We start from the raw sequence: 16,363 nt of genomic DNA on the forward strand, positions 1-16,363 counted from the left end.
AGTTTCGTCTCTTCTCATCTTTTCCTGGAAAATCATGACCTACAAAAAAGCCAAACTGCTTCTATTTTTGTGACTCTACTGCATTGCTCACACTTTTTCTTTTCCTGGAAATTTTTGGACTATTTTCATGATGAAAACTTTTTTTTTTTTTTTAACATTTCTACTCAGATAGCCTCTAATTAAGAAATCCTCTTCAATTTTCTAGACAGAGACAACTTTCCGTCATTCACTCAGACCATACTGTAACAGGTAACTCATACATTCACTATATATAGGTGTATATACATACACAAACATGTGAAATTAAATTATATGTCTACATGTTTGCCTTCCTAACAAGACTAAGCTCCTGGAAAACAGTGTGCTGTTTTATATTTGTGCACCTTACTTACAGCCCAGTGCTTAGCCCCAAAGTAGGTTTGAAACACTGTTTCTTGAACTATTCTGGGTTAAACAGCACAGGAGTGAGTGGGTTCTTGAGGTAAGATGTGACTATCACTCGTACTTCAGACAGTGTCCTCACCATCGAATCAGACATTGGTCTTAGCCAAAAGTAAGTAGAGATGATCCTCTTCTACTTTAATTGTTCATAATTACCTTTTGGTTCACAGATCATCTTAAACATATGGTGAGCGTAAAGAATGCTTTAACAAAGACATCTATCTCTGAATACACAGACCAGTTTCTATGAAATTCCAGGAAGTTCCCATAACCCTTGCCCTCCACCCTTTCTGATGCATATGCAGTTTCCACCTTGAGTTGTTCAGTAGGATTGGTATCAACATAATGGTCAGTATCCCATAATGGAAGATAGCATGAAAATCCATGAATGAGTCCTGAAAGAAGGCTTAATGTAGATTCGGAGGGTCCTCTTTCAACGTTTGGTGGAGTGAGCTGGTGGGGACACGGTGAGAGAAGAACTGTAGGGTGGCTTACCTTCAGTGTCTCCATCAGTGTTCATCAGTCACTGACGCTCCAGAATACTGTCATGAGATGCTTACGGTCCTCCACAGGTGTCCACCAATGGCTAGAGTGGTGTTGATTGCAGAAGACAATTAAACGGGGCAAAACCCCTAACCCTTTGAGGAAAAAATAGTGTTCTAATGAGGAGAGTTTGAGTCGTTCCATGACAACTCTGGGGCAAAGGGACAGAATCCAAAGGTGCAGATTTACGAGGGCAGGTCAGTCCCTCCACCTCTCTAGAACTTCTAGAGTATCCCTTCCTGCTTTTCTATTCCACTGATTATATCCCCATCAAGCACTCCCGCTTAGTGAATCTTTCCCAACACGCAGACATACTAGATATCCCACTAACAACCTGCAACAATAAAAATAACAGCAAAGTGATCTAGACTCCAAAACAAAATACCTTGACTAGAACTTTCCTCTAGCTTGCCCCCAGTATCTTTTCATTCACAACCAAACTTGTGTGAGGAATAACATGAAGTCTAAATTTCCACATTTTACTTTTGCCTTTCCATTCACCTCTAAATCTACAGCAATTTATCTTGTATTCATATAAGTAACACCGAAACCAATCATGGCAAAATCACCAAGCCTTTGGTTCACCTATTTTACCCTTTTTTATGTAATTTCTCAATTGGGTAGGTCTACGATGCCATTCCATTACACATGAAGAGAACTGTGGCTTTAAATTTCAGGAAACTCAAGTCCAGAAGAAGTCACTTATAAGAAAATGTATTAGCTCACATAAATTTGCCACGCCCCTTAATAAAGTGTCCTGGTATATATGGAGTCTCCACAGTCAATTAACCATCAGCTCATACAACAAGGGCACTGTTGCTCTCCATGTTCAATTTTAGCATGCTCAGATTCTATGCCCAGCAAGGTCTTGGGTGCGTGCGTGTGCATGTGTGCGGCAAGAACAAAACCACACACGCCAACGTCCCCCATCGCAGGGAGACCACTTCTCCCCATGCATCTTCCTCGGAGACCCCAATCATCTTTTCCAGACATCCTCAAGCAGCCCTATCCTAACACAGCTCACAAAGCCACCTATATAAACAACTCAAAATCATGGGCAGGAAGATCCCCATTTTCCTAGGGATTCTGATATAGGAGGATCCTACTAGGTCCTATAAACGCCTAAGTCTTACTGGGAAACAGAGCACGGAGGTGAGCCTGGCCTCATCAGAATTTTCCGGGTCCATGTAGAACAAGGATGGGCCAAATTCTGCCTGCAAGAGGGGAGATGTGGCTTGTGGGGCAGACCATCACTCGTGCCTGCGGGACACTTTTTACTAGATTTTCTGCTTGCCCTTCCAACGTCATGTTGGCAGAGCAGCTCAGTAGGATTGGTATCAACAGAATGGTCAGTATTAGTGCCCGCTCATTCCGCTTCTCCCTCACCCCTGCCGCGTGTCTCCCAACTGCACGCTCTGCACTTTGACATGTGTCTTCCCACCGCAGATAGACCACCTGCGTGTGCAGCCACACGCACGTCGGCAGAGGCAGCGGCGCCCGTCCACAGAGCTCCCCTCCTCCAACACCCTTGCACGGGAGGGGGGGGGCACCTGAGGGCTCAGTGGTTTAACACCACCTGCAGCCCAGGGCGTGACCCCGGGATCGAGTCCCACGTCGGGCCCCCCGCAGGGAGCCTGCTCCTCCCGCTGCCTGTGTCTCTGCCTCTCTGTGTCTCTCTGTGTCTCTACTGAATAAGTAAAATCTTTTAAGAAAGAAAAAACTAAAAAGGACACCCACTGACGCACACGCGTGCAATGACACGGATACAGACAGCCGCACTCCTTCCAAATCTTTTACTTCGTGTTGGGTTTTTGTTGTTGTTGTTGTTGTTTGTTTTGCTTCGTTCAGCATCTGCCGGACTGCTGCCCCCTTGGGCGCGGGGCGTGCGGGCCTCCTCGCGGTCGCACGAGACACACACACATACACACCCCCCCACGTGCGCACACACACGGGTCCAGCTCTCCGGGCGCTCCCCGGGCGCCGCTGCCCGCGCTCACTTGTACGTCTTCATGTGCCACAGCCCGTCGTTGAGGTAGTGGATGTTCTCGATGCCGATGCCCTTGTTGACCTTCTCGATGTCCTCCGCCGACATGCGCATGACCCCGACGCACAGCGCGTGCTGCTTGCCCTCCGCCATGATGGCCACGACCGTGTCGACGGCGGCGGGGTAGAGCTGCGCGCCGGGCGAGGTCAGGCCGGGGCACATGATGTTGGCCCCGCTGAGCACGAACTTGATGGCGCCCTTGTCCACCTGCTGGTGCGGCAGGATGAACGGGTACTTGTGCAGCAGCCGCAGCGTCGGGTAGAAGGGCCCCTCCCTCTGCCTGAAGAACAGGAGCTCGCCGTTCACCGTGAGGATCTCGATGTGCTCGTGGCAGCGCACGATCTTCACCGGGTCCTTCTTGGGCAGGATCTGGTTGAGCCACGGCTCGATGCCCGGGAACTGCTCTATCAGCTGGTTCTTAATGCCCTTGATGACCGACGTCTTCAACTGGATGCAGTTGGACACGTTTTCCTTCTCGTCGAATTTCTTGAACATGATCCAAGGCGGACGGGGGGGGCGCCCACGGCGGAGAGCCCGAGCTGCGAGGACCGGGAGGCGCTCACCGGGTGGACGGCCGGCGCGGACGGTCGCGGCGGTTGTCGCTAACCGGAAGGCGGCGCGCGCTTTACGGCTCCGCGTGACGTCTACTTCCGCTGCTCGGGGAGCGGCGCGGCGCTGCCGCCGGTTTCGCGGCTGCAGATTCGTCGCCCGCCGCCCCCGCTCCGGGAGGGCGGGTGAAAGGGACGGGATTGGAGGCAGAGGAGCGGGAGGAAGCGCGTCTGTGGCTAGAGGAGAGGCGCGGAAGGGGGCTGGTATTTTTACTGTTTGTTAGCGGCAAGCCGAATCGTCGTCCCTGCGGATAGGCACGCCGGGATCCAGGGCGCAGGTGCGGGGCGCAGGTGCAGGAGCAGGTGCGGCCGTGGAGCCGCGCAGGCGCCGCGCGGAGCTCGGTCGCGGTGGTTTCCCGGGTCCGCCCGCGGTCACTCTCTGCGTCTCCCCCCGCGCTCCGTGGCACCCGGGCGGGGGCTGTGTCACCGCACACATCTGCCTGCGGGGCTCTCCCCGCCTGAGCCCGGGACGGCGGGGGCGAGGGGCGGGGCTTCCCTGCACAGCAGCAGGTGCGGTAGGGACGAATTCTTCTGGCCTCTTCTCCTTTTCTTTTCTTTCTTTCTTTCTTCTTTTTTTTTTTAAGATTGTATTTACTTATTCATTAGAGACACAGAGAGAGGCAGAGACCCAGGCAGAGGGAGGAGCAGCTCCATGCAGGGAGCCCGACGCGGGACTCGATCCCAGGACCCCAGGGTCGCCCTGGGCTGAAGGCAGATGCTCAGCTGCTGAGCCCCCAAGTGCGCCCCCATGCACAGGTGTCCATGCACGGGTGTTGGAGGAGGGGAGCTCTGCACAGGCGCCGCCTCCTCTGCCACGTGCATGTGGCTGCACACACAGGTGGTGTATCTGCCGCGGGAAGACCCATCTCAAAGTGCAGAGCGTGCGGTTGGGAGACAGGCAGCAGGGGTGAGGGAGAAGGAGAGTGAGCTGGCAGGGGGCTGAGCGGCTCTGCTAACAGGACGTTGGAAGGGCAGGCCTGCGGGGAGCCCCGCGACCCCGGGGTCACGCCCTAGGGTGAAGGCAGGCGCTCAGCCCCTGAGTCCCCCAGGTGTCACCCAGGGGCCCCTCTGCTGCCCTTTTCAAGACATCCCAACTGAGCGTGCGGCCCAGGGTGCGGCTTCTCCCGAGGACCACCTGGAGTGTACCTGAGAAGGACACGCGCGCAGCTGTGCTCGGTGCAGAGCTCGGCTCGGCCGAAGGGCGTTCTGTTCTCTCTGCTTCATCTACGGAGCGGCGCATTGAAATCTCCAGCTGCGATGGAGGCTCTGTCTCCCTCTGCAGTTCTGTCAACCTGGGATTCACACATCGTGCGACTCCACCGTTAGGTCCACACCCACTTAAGATTAGTGTGGAAGTCGCCCAGCTCATTGGATTCGACCCGGGTAGACTTCACGTGTCATCCCCAGAGAAGTGTGAGGCCCCCGGGGGCGGGAGTTGTGTTTTACCTCTGTGTTCGTACCCCTAGCACTTCTCTCCAAGGAACACCTGCCTCATTTGGGAAGTCAGCCCTGCGGCAGGAATTGCAACACGGGCCGGATATACAGTGAAAAGATGACATGTATTTCCCCATCCTTGGGAGTTTACAGCACATCAGGGTGACACCTATATATACAGAGAGAGATCTGTCTTTATGTATTGTCGATCCCTATTCTCAGAACAAAAATCTGTATCAGTCAGGGTGCTCCAGAGAAACTATATATATAAAATACACATATATATCCACATATATATTATAAAATTGCATATATATATATAAGCTTGTGGAATTAGGCTATACATATAGATGGAAGTAATATATAAAATACATAAATAATCCTATATAAACAGCATATGTATCTATTGTAGGGAACTGGCTCTCACAATTATGGGGGACTGAGAAGTCCCAACATCAGCAGTCAACAACAACCTGGAGATGTAGCAGAGCTAATGCTGTAATTCAGTCTGAGTCTGAGTCTCAGGCCAGAGAAGACCAAGGACCCAGCTCAGAGACAATCAGGCAGGAGGAATCCCTTTTTACTCCGGGGAGAGTCCACCTTTTTGTTGTTTACAGACCTTGGATGAAGCCTGTCCACGTTAGGGAAGGTAATCTGCTTTACCAATTAAAATGTTAATTTTACCAAGAAATACCCTTACAGAAACACTCAGAACGACGTTTGGCCAAATGCACGGGCCCCCTGTAGACCCGTCAGGTTGACCCGTAAAATTAACCGTCACAAGGGTAGACCATCTTAAATGAGGTGGTAAAGCAGTGTGTTGATGTGTCCTGACCCTAGAACCCAGGATGAATCCTGCTGCATCATTTCCTAGAGTGAAATCCTGAAAGTTACTGAACTTGTGTGTGTCTCCGTGTACCCATTACAAAAGCATGGTTGACAAAAATGCCCATCTCCTGGGGATAGGGGTGAGCTATTGCTTGAATTAGAACTTACAATAATTGGGTTTTAAGTATTTGACATAGCTATAATTACTAAGTTAATATAAAAACAATTACACAATTGTTTTAATACTCTCTTCACACAGGACATAGTACAACTGGCCAGACTTGAGCTTTCCTGTTTATGGCCGAGTCTCTGCTATGCCTCCCTGAGATTTCACTACAACTACTTTGATCCCATGAAGAGTCACACGTTTCCAGTTAATAGACCAGCAGCTGATCTTGTGTATTATATATAAGTTTGTGTGCTTAACCCAATAGGACAATTATTTTTCTTTGGGTCTTATGGTTTGTCCTGTTATTCTTATTTGTGAAGTCAGTGCTATATGAGCAACAAAAACCAGATGTAGAAATTCCAGGGAGGAAAAGTCATTGCTGGAGGACTAGTAACTTAATCAGAAAGGATTTGACCTGAAATTGTCTAGCAGAGGACTGCCCAGAGGATTTTTTTTTTTTTTGAAATGAAGTTATTTTACAGAAGGGACTCTGAAAAAGTTTACTCTGAAGTCCCACAGCAATGAAAAACTTTTTTGAAGTTAATAACCACTTTTATCAGAAATCATACTCAATCTGTACACTGTTAACTCTTCCCAGGGACACACTTGACCTTGGCCAACTAGCCACTATTTGGCATCTACCATGAAAAGGATTCTAAGCACTAGTTTCCTCCTTAAAAAATTAAAGAAGTTAAAGTTAAAAAAAAAGACTCTATTTTAAGACTTTGTAAAATCTACCCTTCTGTAAAAATCACAGAACCTGGTTCTTAAATGTTATAGAGGAGTCTAGGTCTTTGAGGGTGACTCACACCAGCGAATGAAAAAATACAATATGCACATGTTGCTTTGAACAAAGGGGCATGCTAAACCATTGAAACACGTTACCAAGTTATTCTCATTAAATAATTCACAATCAATTCAAAATTAATCAACTATATGGATTTTGATAAGAAGGAGGAAAGTTCTGGCACAGACTCTGAAGCCAGATTGATTTTCAGGCCCAGGCTGTACTACCATCAGGCTCCCTCGGTACCACTTTACTGCCTTGAAATATGAAAACTACAGCGTATACCTCACAAGGTAGTTAACGAGGAATAAAAAAAAAATGCAGTATACAAAGGACTTATAGACACAGAATAAGTACATTTACAAGTGTATCTTTCTTTGCAAGACACCCTTTGTGTCCTAGGGTAATCTAAGGCCTAAGATTATGGTGTATATGTAAAAAAAAAAAAAAACTGCAGAAAATATTTGTAGCTTTGGATAAAGCTGCTAAGTCAAACAGGAGATGCCAGAGCTCGGTTCCGTAGCAGGAATCTGAAGGGAGTGTGTGATCGAGACACAGTGATAACGTGGCAAAATTAAAGTGAGGAACCTGAGTGAGAAAATGTCTCCGGTTCTCCAAACCTGCACGCTTGGGAGTGCAGTTCACACATCTGGGTTGTCCTGATAGTTGGAAGCCGCTCACCTGCCTGCAGCTGTGTCTGCATTTTGCGGAAGGGCCACCGGAGGGCGGGAGAGCCAAGCTGACGTCCGCCAGCGGGGCCTGAGGCTGGTGCCCATTAGGAGAGTTCTCCACTAACAGGTAACTGGCTTTTACCACACAATTATTCTTCCTAAATTAACAAAACCATCTCTACAAAGTCCCAAAGCATTTCCCAAGTTCAGGTGAAGCACACTCTGAATAGTCACCTTCTTGATTTCTAATTTGTGAATTTAATTATCTACAAATAATCAACAATAAAGCAATTCTTTCTAAAATGAAGTCTGTTAAAAAAGAAAACATGCTAGCCCTACACTACTGGCCTTTCCAAAGAAATACAAACTTTCAGGGCGCCTGGGGGGCTCAGTTGGTTAAGGGTCTGCCTTCAGCTCAGGTCATGATCTCAGGGTCCTGGGATCCAGCCCTGCCTTGGGGTTCCCTGCTCAGTGGGGAGTCTGCTTCTCCCTCTTCCTCTGTTCATATTCTCTCTCTCTTTTTCTCAAATAAATAAATTAGATCTTAAAAAAAAATAAATACAAGCTTTTTGTTATAAAATAAGTCACAGAGATGGCAAGTAGCATAGGGAGCATAATCATACTGTAATAATGTTTGGTGACAAATGGGGACCATTCTTCCCATGAGCACTGAGGACTGTACAGAATTGTTGAGTCGTGTTGTACACCTGAAGCTGATGTCACACTATGCGTATTATACTTCAACTTATAAAATACCTTTCTCCACGCTGCACCAATTTATGATCTGTTTTTAAAAATTAAAGTTAGGAAGGGCCGCCTTGATGGCTCAGTGGGTGAAGCGTCTGCCTTCAGCTCAGGTCATGATCTTGGGGTCCTGGGATGGAGCTCCCTGCTATGGGGGAGGGGCGGGGGTCTGCTGCTCCCCTCCCTCTGCGCCTCGCCCTGCTCGTGCCCTCTCTCCTGCACGCCCTCTCTCACAAATAAATAAAATCTTTGGAAAACAAAGTTAAATATACTGTAAAAATAATCACAAGACCTGGAATGGTTTTTTTTTTTCATTTTTTTAAAAGATTTTATTTATTCATGAGAGACACAGAGAGGCAGAGACACAGGCAGAGGGGGAAGCAGGCTCCCTGCAGGGACCCCAGTGGGATTCGATCCCGGGACTCCAGGATCACGCCCTGGGCCAAAGGCAGGTGCCAAACCGCTGAGCCCCCCAGGGATCCCTGGAATGTTTTTAATTCCATCTTCCCTCTCATTGCTCCATTCCGCAGGCGACACTGCCGAGTCCCTCACGGGCTCCAGCAGATGTGCTCTCCACTGCAGGCATGCAGGTGGATAGATGGGTGCTCACATGGGGCTGTGCACAGGTGGGGGGCCCCCAGAATCTCAGGGGCTCTCGTTTCCAAAGCAAAGCCCACAGGAGGTTTGAGTCCCAGCCCAAGTGTCCAGAACCCTTCCTGCGTAGATGGACTCTGACCACCGGATGTGCTCGGGCCAGTGCCCGCCTGTCCCAGCCTCAGGTTCCAATGGTCTCAGGAGGACTGGCCACAGAGCTGTGTGACCCCCTCCCCCTCGGCGGTGTGGATGTGATCTGGGCTCCCAGCTCCTGGGTGGGTTTGGTGGGGGGCACTGGGGTGCGCAGGGCCTCCTGCCCACCTGCAAACCAGAGCGGACCCCTGGGGTGGCCGAGGTCCGTGCCCGCGGGCAGCAGGTGCATGAGACCCATGTGGCCTTGCACACGGTCAATCAGGGTCACGGTCACAGGGTCCTGGGTTGGAGCTCAGCGGGGAGTCTGCTTCTCTCTCCCTCACCCCCTGCTTGTGGTCTCTTTCTCACTCTCACTCTCAAATAAATACATTCTTTACAGATAATAATAATGATAAATAAATAAATACAAGGCTCATGGTCCAGAACAAAGAACTCTTACAGGTCAACAACAAAACAATCCAATTCAAAACGAGTGAAGGACTTGAATACCCATTTTGCCACAGAAGATATAAGATATAAGGTTGTGAAAACAGGACCAGCCACATTAGAGGTTAGGGAAATGGAAACTTTTTTTTAAGATTTTATTTATTTATTCATGAGACACAGAGAAGGAGAGAGAGCGAGAGAGAGAGAGAGGCAGAGACACAGGCAGAGGGAGAAGCAGGCTCCGTGCAGGGAGCCCGACGTGGGACTCGATCCCGGGACTCCAGGGTCACACCCTGGGATGAAGGCAGCGGTAAACCCCTGGGCCACCCGGGCTGCCCTAATATTTCTATTTTTAAAATTTGTTTTGGTGTTTCTGCAATCCAGCCTTGGGCCTTCACCATTCTCATGGGTCCCATTACCATCCGCAACCCGTCAGCACAAGGGGAGGAGCACAGAGAACTGTCTTTGGGAGGATTCCATGGCCCTGGTCTGGACGTGCACACATGAGTTTGAGACCATGTCCATTGGCAAGAATCGGTTGCATGGCTGTGGCCGCTGCAAGAGAATCCGGGAAATGCAGCCAGTGAGTTCAAGAAGGGAAGAGTGGATGTTGATGGACAAGCAGAGCTCTGGACAACAGGGAGTGACTCATTTGGATTTACTGTGAGTGCCCACTGTGTGCCAAGCTCTGCGCTAAGAGCTGGAGGGGAGGGCAGGGAGCTGAATAACCAGCAGCTCATGGTCTAAAGGCTGAAATAAGACCAGGAAAGAGGTGCCTGCCATCCTAAGAGAAAAAGATCAGGTGAAAGAGTTCTAGAAGTTTCTAGGTTGGGAAGCTGCCTGGAGTTGAGAGCAATTGAGCTCTGCTCTCAGAGATAAGATTTGGGCAGCGGAGAAAGATGGCAGGATGACAGCCTGAGACGGGGACAGGAGGCAGTGTCTTCTCCAGTCTGGCGGTGGGAGCTGGGCTGGAATCATGGCAAGCCATCTCGCCCTCCAGGGGAGTTCTATAACCCCGATTCCACTCAGGGCCCAGGACCTCCGCAGTCCTGAGGATGTTCTTCTCTTCTCAGATAACCTATGTCGTTTTATCCCCTGTCCCAGTTGGCGGGGGGCGGGGGCGGGGGGGAGGGCAGGGCCCACGTGATCCTGTATTTTAAATATCGGAGAAAATGAAATACCATAACTTGGTTCTTTAAGATGATATAGAAAATTCACTTTGCACTTTCAAATTTTGCTTGAAGGCCGTTTGCATCTTATAATGTAATACGCTTCCTTTGAAGATGACATTTTAATGAAAAGGACGTGACAGGTCTGCAGAGGGAGGAGAGAGGGCCTTCCCATTCCCCAGGAGGAAGGACCTGGGCCGGGTGTCGGGAGCATCCTGAGACGAGGCAGGTCTCTGCTCCTGCGACACGGGGCTATGAGGCAAGTGGTTTCCGGTGATTCCGGCCTTAGAGTCCTAAGTGTGCCCTCAGCCCTGAAACGGGTGATGCAAATTGCTTTCCTGGGGTTTTTTTGTTTTTGTGTTTGTTTTAAGAATCATGAGTTAGCAGAATTTAAGAATCCGAGGGAACCTACTCCAAGATGAACAATTTGGGTGCAAATTTTTGTGCGTGTGTCACGGCCCGTCCCTCCTTATAGGATCACCAGTGGCGAGCCCTGCTCCTTCCCTACGTGCAGAGTTCATTTCCCTCCAACACTTTAATTCACCTTTAGTGCCGAGATGGCGTTCAGTCCGATGAGCCCCAGACACAGCCACCTGTGGAGCCCACTGTCGGCTTCATTCCCACGGACATCTGGTCAACCCAGGTCTTAGGCCGAGCACCTCCATTTCCAGCCTGTTGGGGTGCGCTGAGTCCAAGTGCACTGTAGTCAATTTACCACCGACCACACTCGTGTAGTCTCCCCTTTTTCATGTGCTTCTCACAAGTGTAGCAGCTTTGAGAAGCAAATTATGAACTATTCCTCCGTCCCGGACCCTTTCCAGCTTTAAAACATCTAGTCTTTCGCTGGGAGGCTTTTTAACTGCACGCACATGGCCACTGGGAAGATACAGGCCTTAAATTCAAGGCGCGTGTTTGGGTCCGTGCCTCTGGCTGAAGCAAGTCTGTGCCCCTTCCTCTCGTGGCTGGCACCCTTCATCGTTCCCACAGGTCCCCTTTTATCCAGGAGGCGATGTTTGAGGTTTTGACCTGTGGGCTGGCCAGGGTTTGGGACATAGTGACGACCTAGTCCTGCTTATCTTGGGACAAAGACACACCTGAAAGTTGAAAGAAAATTAGCTTTCTTTTTATTTTGTAACTACTTTATTGAGCTGCAACTCAGATGCCATACATTCAACCCATTCAAAGTCTCCATGTCAGTGGGCTGTAGTATGATCAGAGTTGTGACACCATCACCATGATTTTCAAATATTTTTATCACCCGCAAGTGAAACCCTGTACTCATTAGCAGCATTTTCCCATTTTCCCAGTTCCCCCCGCCCCCGGTCCTAGACAATTGTGACTCTTGTGGTCTCTGTAAGTTTGCCTATTCTAGACCCTTCGTATACCTAGAGTCCTTCAATATGTGGTCCTTTGTGACTGTCATGCCATGTAGCATAATGTTTTCAAGGTGCATTCATTTTTTTTAAAGATTTTATTTATTTATTCATGAGAGACACACAGAGAGAGAGAGGGAGAGACACAGGCAGAGGGAGAAGCAGGCTCCACGCAGGGAACCCAATGCAGGACTCGATCCCAGGACCCCAGGGTCATGGCCTGAGCCAAAGGCAGATGCTCAACCACTGAGCCCCCCAGGAGCCCCCAGGTTCATCCATGTTTGTTGCATTTATCAGTAAATCATTCCTTTTTATGAGAGAACACTTCCTGTTGCATGAATCTACCATCTTTTGTCTAGATGGATAGTTGAGATGTTTCCACCCTTGGTTACTCCGAGTGATGCTATGACCATTAACGTACACAGATTTTCATGTTTTCGGTTCTCTTGGGCACCTACCTTGGAGCATAGTTACTAGATTCGTGGTAACTCTACATTTTACTTTTTTGGAGAACTACCTGTTTTCCAGAGGACTGCTATTTTATATTTCAATCACCAATTTCTCCCTATCTTCACCAAAACTACTTTATTATCTGTCTTTTTAATACTAGATGTCCCTGTGCATGTGAAGAGGCATCTCACTGTGGTTTTGATTTGCATTTGCTATGTTTAGCAGTTTTCATGTGTATACTTTCTTTGTATGACCGTTTGTGCATCTTTTTTTTTTTTAAGGATTTATTTATTTGAGAGAGAGACTGGGGAGGGGCAGAGGCAGAAAGAATCTCAAACAGACTCTCCACTGAGCATGGAGCCCGATGTGGTGCTCGGTCTCATGACCCTGAGATCAGACCTGAGCCGAAACCAAGAGTTGGATGTTTTAACCGACTGCACCCCCCCAGGTGCACCCCTGTATAGCTTCTTTGGGGAATTTGTCATATTCAGGCTCTTCCCCTACTTTTCCAGTGAAATGTTTATTTTTATAGTATTGTATTATGGAGGCATAAGAGTTTAGTCTACATAAGTCTCTCATTAGCAATATTATTTACATATATTTTATGCCATCTGGTGGGTTGTCTTTCTCTTTATTGATACTATCTTTTGATGCAAAGATGTTAAGTTTTATGGAGCCAGTTTACATTTTCTTTTATACTTGTGTTTTTGGTGTCCTCTCTTGAGGACCTATGTTCTCTGCTCAGCGGACTCCGAGTCTGGGCAGACACATTACTGGATGTGGCCTCACCCAACAGCCTCGACCAAGCAGGCGCCACCTGAGCCTGCTTTGAGGGAGATGAGGGCTCTCTGCTTCCTTTCCTGGCCAGAGGCCAATGCGGAAGTTGAGTGCATTGGGTACTTGGGTGGGGGGCTAGTGCCATGGTCACTCCTGCTGAGGCCTTCGATGTGGTTTGAGCACTTAATCCCTCTCTCAAGCCCCCAGCCGGATGCCCTGCCCTTGCAGCAGCTTCCCTGAGCCCCCTCTGTATACCTTGCTAAAGCCTCCTGTGCTCTCACAAGCTCATGGGTCCTGCTGGTGCAACTGGGAACTTCCCCTGGATAGAGAATGTCCAAGGTCATCCCTGTGAGCGGCTGAGCTGCCCTAGATGTGCTGTTTTCATGGAGAGGAAGGGGCCCTGTACTTGACGGGATGAGCACTGGGTGTTATTCTGTATGTTGGCAAACTGAACACAAATAAAAAATAAATTTATTATTTAAAAAATAAATAAATAAAGGAAGGGGATCTGTGCCTGGAGGGAGCAGGAGAGGCAGGGACAATAGCCCCGCAGCAAATAGCCTACAGAAACTGTAATGAGTAGTCTTCTAGATATATCTTTGAAAAATCATGGGGATCCCTGGGTGGCTCAGTGGTTTAGTGCCTGCCTGGGGCCCAGGGCCTAATCCTGGAGTCCTGGGATCGAGTCCTGCATCTGGCTCCCTGAATGGAGCCTGCTTCTCCCTCTGCCTGTATCTCTGCCTCTCTCTGTGTGTCTCTCATGAATAAATAAATAAAATCTTTTCTAAAAGAAAAAAGAAAAAGAAAAATCGTGTAAGAATTTCTTCTGGATAAACTCCTAAAGACAGGAGTGCTCAGCAGAGGTAGGCACCTATGGGACGCCGATGAGTCTCAGAAGCAGTCCCTCCTCACATAAAAACCTGCCAGTGATGGGCAGTGCCCTCCCACAGCGTTTACATTTGCGTGTGCCCTCGGCAGGGTGGCGAGCCCCCCTCACCGTGACAGCCATGCACACTGTTTCTCCTCGGGACCACTCGTGTTGGGTCTTTGTTCCTTTTAAAACACTGATTTTTGAGAGTTTCTGGCATCACAGGATGTTACACCTTTTCTGGCATCAGGTTTTCTGAGGAATGCTTTAATGCTTTTCTGGTTTCTGTCTGCCTTTCCACGGGTGGCATGTTCCTAGTAGCCGGTTGGCCACAGAAAAGCCCACCGTCCCCTTATGGCTCCTGGCTCTCGTGGGACACTCACAGGTGACGGGATCTTGCTTCCAAGGTAAGACAATTTACAGGTGATTCACAAAAGGTCTGTAACTTCCGTCTTTTTTTTTTTTTTTTTTTGTGACTTCTCTCTTGCTTGCTTTCTCCTGTTCCCCTCCCTCTGTCTGTCTGTCTCTCTCTCTCTGGTTCCCATCGCTAGGAACTGAAAGAGGGCTCAGATCAGATCACCGGACTTGAAAGAACTGAGACCTTGTCTAAACTGAATCTGGGGGATCCCTGGGTGGCTCAGGGGTTTAGCGCCTGCCTTTGGCCCAGGACGTGATCCTGGAGTCCCGGGATCGAGTCCTGCATTGGGCTCCCAGCATGGAGCTTGCTTCTCCCTGTGCCTGTCTCTCTCTCTCTCTCTCTCTCTCTCTCTCTCTGTCATGAATAAATAAATAAATCTTTAAAAAATAATAAATAAAATAAAAAATAAACCTAATCTGGCCAACAACGTGTGAATGGGCTCAGAAGTGGGTCCTGCCCCAACAGAGCGTCAGCTGCAACCCCAGCCCGGCCTCCTGGGAGACTTGAGGCAGCGCTTCTGCCCAGCCAAGTGGGGATCCTAACCCCCAGAGGCGGTGACATAACATTTGTCCTCACAGCAGACACCCAGTATGCCCTTCCAGGGCCAGGTCTGGTCCTGCTCTCGCCTCCCTCTCCCCTCCCCTGCTCTCTCCAGGCGCACTGGCTCCTTCTGGGCATCTCTGCCTGTCTGAACCTCTGCACCTCTGAGCTCCCCCAGCACACTGTTCCCACACTGTGCAGGGCTGGCTCCACTGGTCTTCCCAGTCACAGCATAAATGCCACCCTGGGGGCCTTTTAGACCTATCGAGGGGCTCCCGGCCACCCTCCAGGCCCTGCTTCATTTCCCTGAGCCCTCGGTCTTGTCTCCCCTGTTTCTGTCCATCTCCCACGCTGGGCCGTGAGCTCCTGGAGGGCGGGGACCCCGTGGGCCCTTCCAGCACTCACACCCCGGGTGACCGCAGGGGTACAGCAGCCGAATGCTTCAGTGAGAGGGGCTTGGAGCGCCCTTCAGCTGAGAAGCTCATGATGAAGGGTCCAGGTGGGGTCCACACGGCCTCCCGGGGGGGGGGTCCCTTCCCTGCCCCGCTGGCTCCGCAGCCCCAGGCCGGAACCTAGCAATTAAAGCACACCTTGGGGGATCCCGGGGGGGCTCAGCGGTTTAGCGCCCGCCTTCGGTCCAGGGAGTGATGCTGGAGACCCGGGATCGAGTCCCACGTCGGGCTCCCTGCATGGGGCCTGCCTCTGTGTGTGTGTGTGTGTGTGTGTGTGTGTGTGTGTGTGTGTCTATCATGAATAAATAAATAAAATCTTAAAACACACACACCTTTGAGGTCATCCGGGCAGTGGGGTTCCCAGGCCCCGGGGCACCAAGGGGCAGGACGTGGAGGCTCCGGGGGGACGAAGAGGACCTCGGATCCTCCATGTCCCCCGGTTTCCGACCACTCCCTGGGGCTTCCAGTTCATTCCCGAAGCCTGCCCAGCGCAGCCGGGAGATGACTCCGCCCCCTTCCACCTGCGGCGCCAGCCGGGAGGCTGGTCCTCCGCCGGGGCGGGGTGGGGGCGGGGTGGGGTGCGTCAGGCAGTGCTGCGCCCCATTCTGCACCCCGCAGGTCCTGCTGCCGGGACCCCAGGGAGTAGAAAGCATTTACTGGACCCAGCCAGGTGTGTCATCGACGGAGCCCCGAGGCCGACGGACCTCGAGGAGCCCGGGGGCCCTCGATGCCCGCCCCAAGCACGTCAGGTTGCAGGGGAGCAAGGTCTCCCCTCTCCTTGCTGAAGGGAGGCCCTACCCGGGCTCCAGCGCCGGGAGCCGAGGCCTGGCCCAGCCCTGCGGTCCCCGGAACCCGGAACACCAGCCCCTCCTCC

At 50.4% G+C, this 16,363-nt stretch overlaps 1 protein-coding gene and 1 long non-coding RNA gene across 2 annotated transcripts; one reads left to right on the forward strand and one right to left on the reverse strand.

Moving 5' to 3' along the window:
* Nucleotides 1–558: 558 nt before the first annotated feature.
* Nucleotides 559–3,641, reverse strand: LOC129514177 (malignant T-cell-amplified sequence 1-like). The gene has a single exon (XM_055332758.1). It carries the CDS (start codon nt 3,521–3,523, stop codon nt 2,978–2,980), a length of 546 nt encoding a protein of 181 aa, XP_055188733.1. The 5' UTR covers nt 3,524–3,641; the 3' UTR covers nt 559–2,977.
* A 633-nt stretch (nt 3,642–4,274) lies between these two features.
* LOC129514021 (uncharacterized) lies at nt 4,275–6,415 on the forward strand. The gene is made up of 3 exons (XR_008665341.1): nt 4,275–4,474; nt 5,483–5,719; nt 6,158–6,415. It is a non-coding gene; the product is annotated as an uncharacterized LOC129514021 (long non-coding RNA).
* Nucleotides 6,416–16,363: the final 9,948 nt, after the last annotated feature.

Source organism: Nyctereutes procyonoides, unplaced genomic scaffold (assembly GCF_905146905.1).
Source record: "Nyctereutes procyonoides isolate TBG_1078 unplaced genomic scaffold, NYPRO_anot_genome, whole genome shotgun sequence".
Taxonomy (NCBI): Eukaryota; Metazoa; Chordata; class Mammalia; order Carnivora; family Canidae; genus Nyctereutes; species Nyctereutes procyonoides.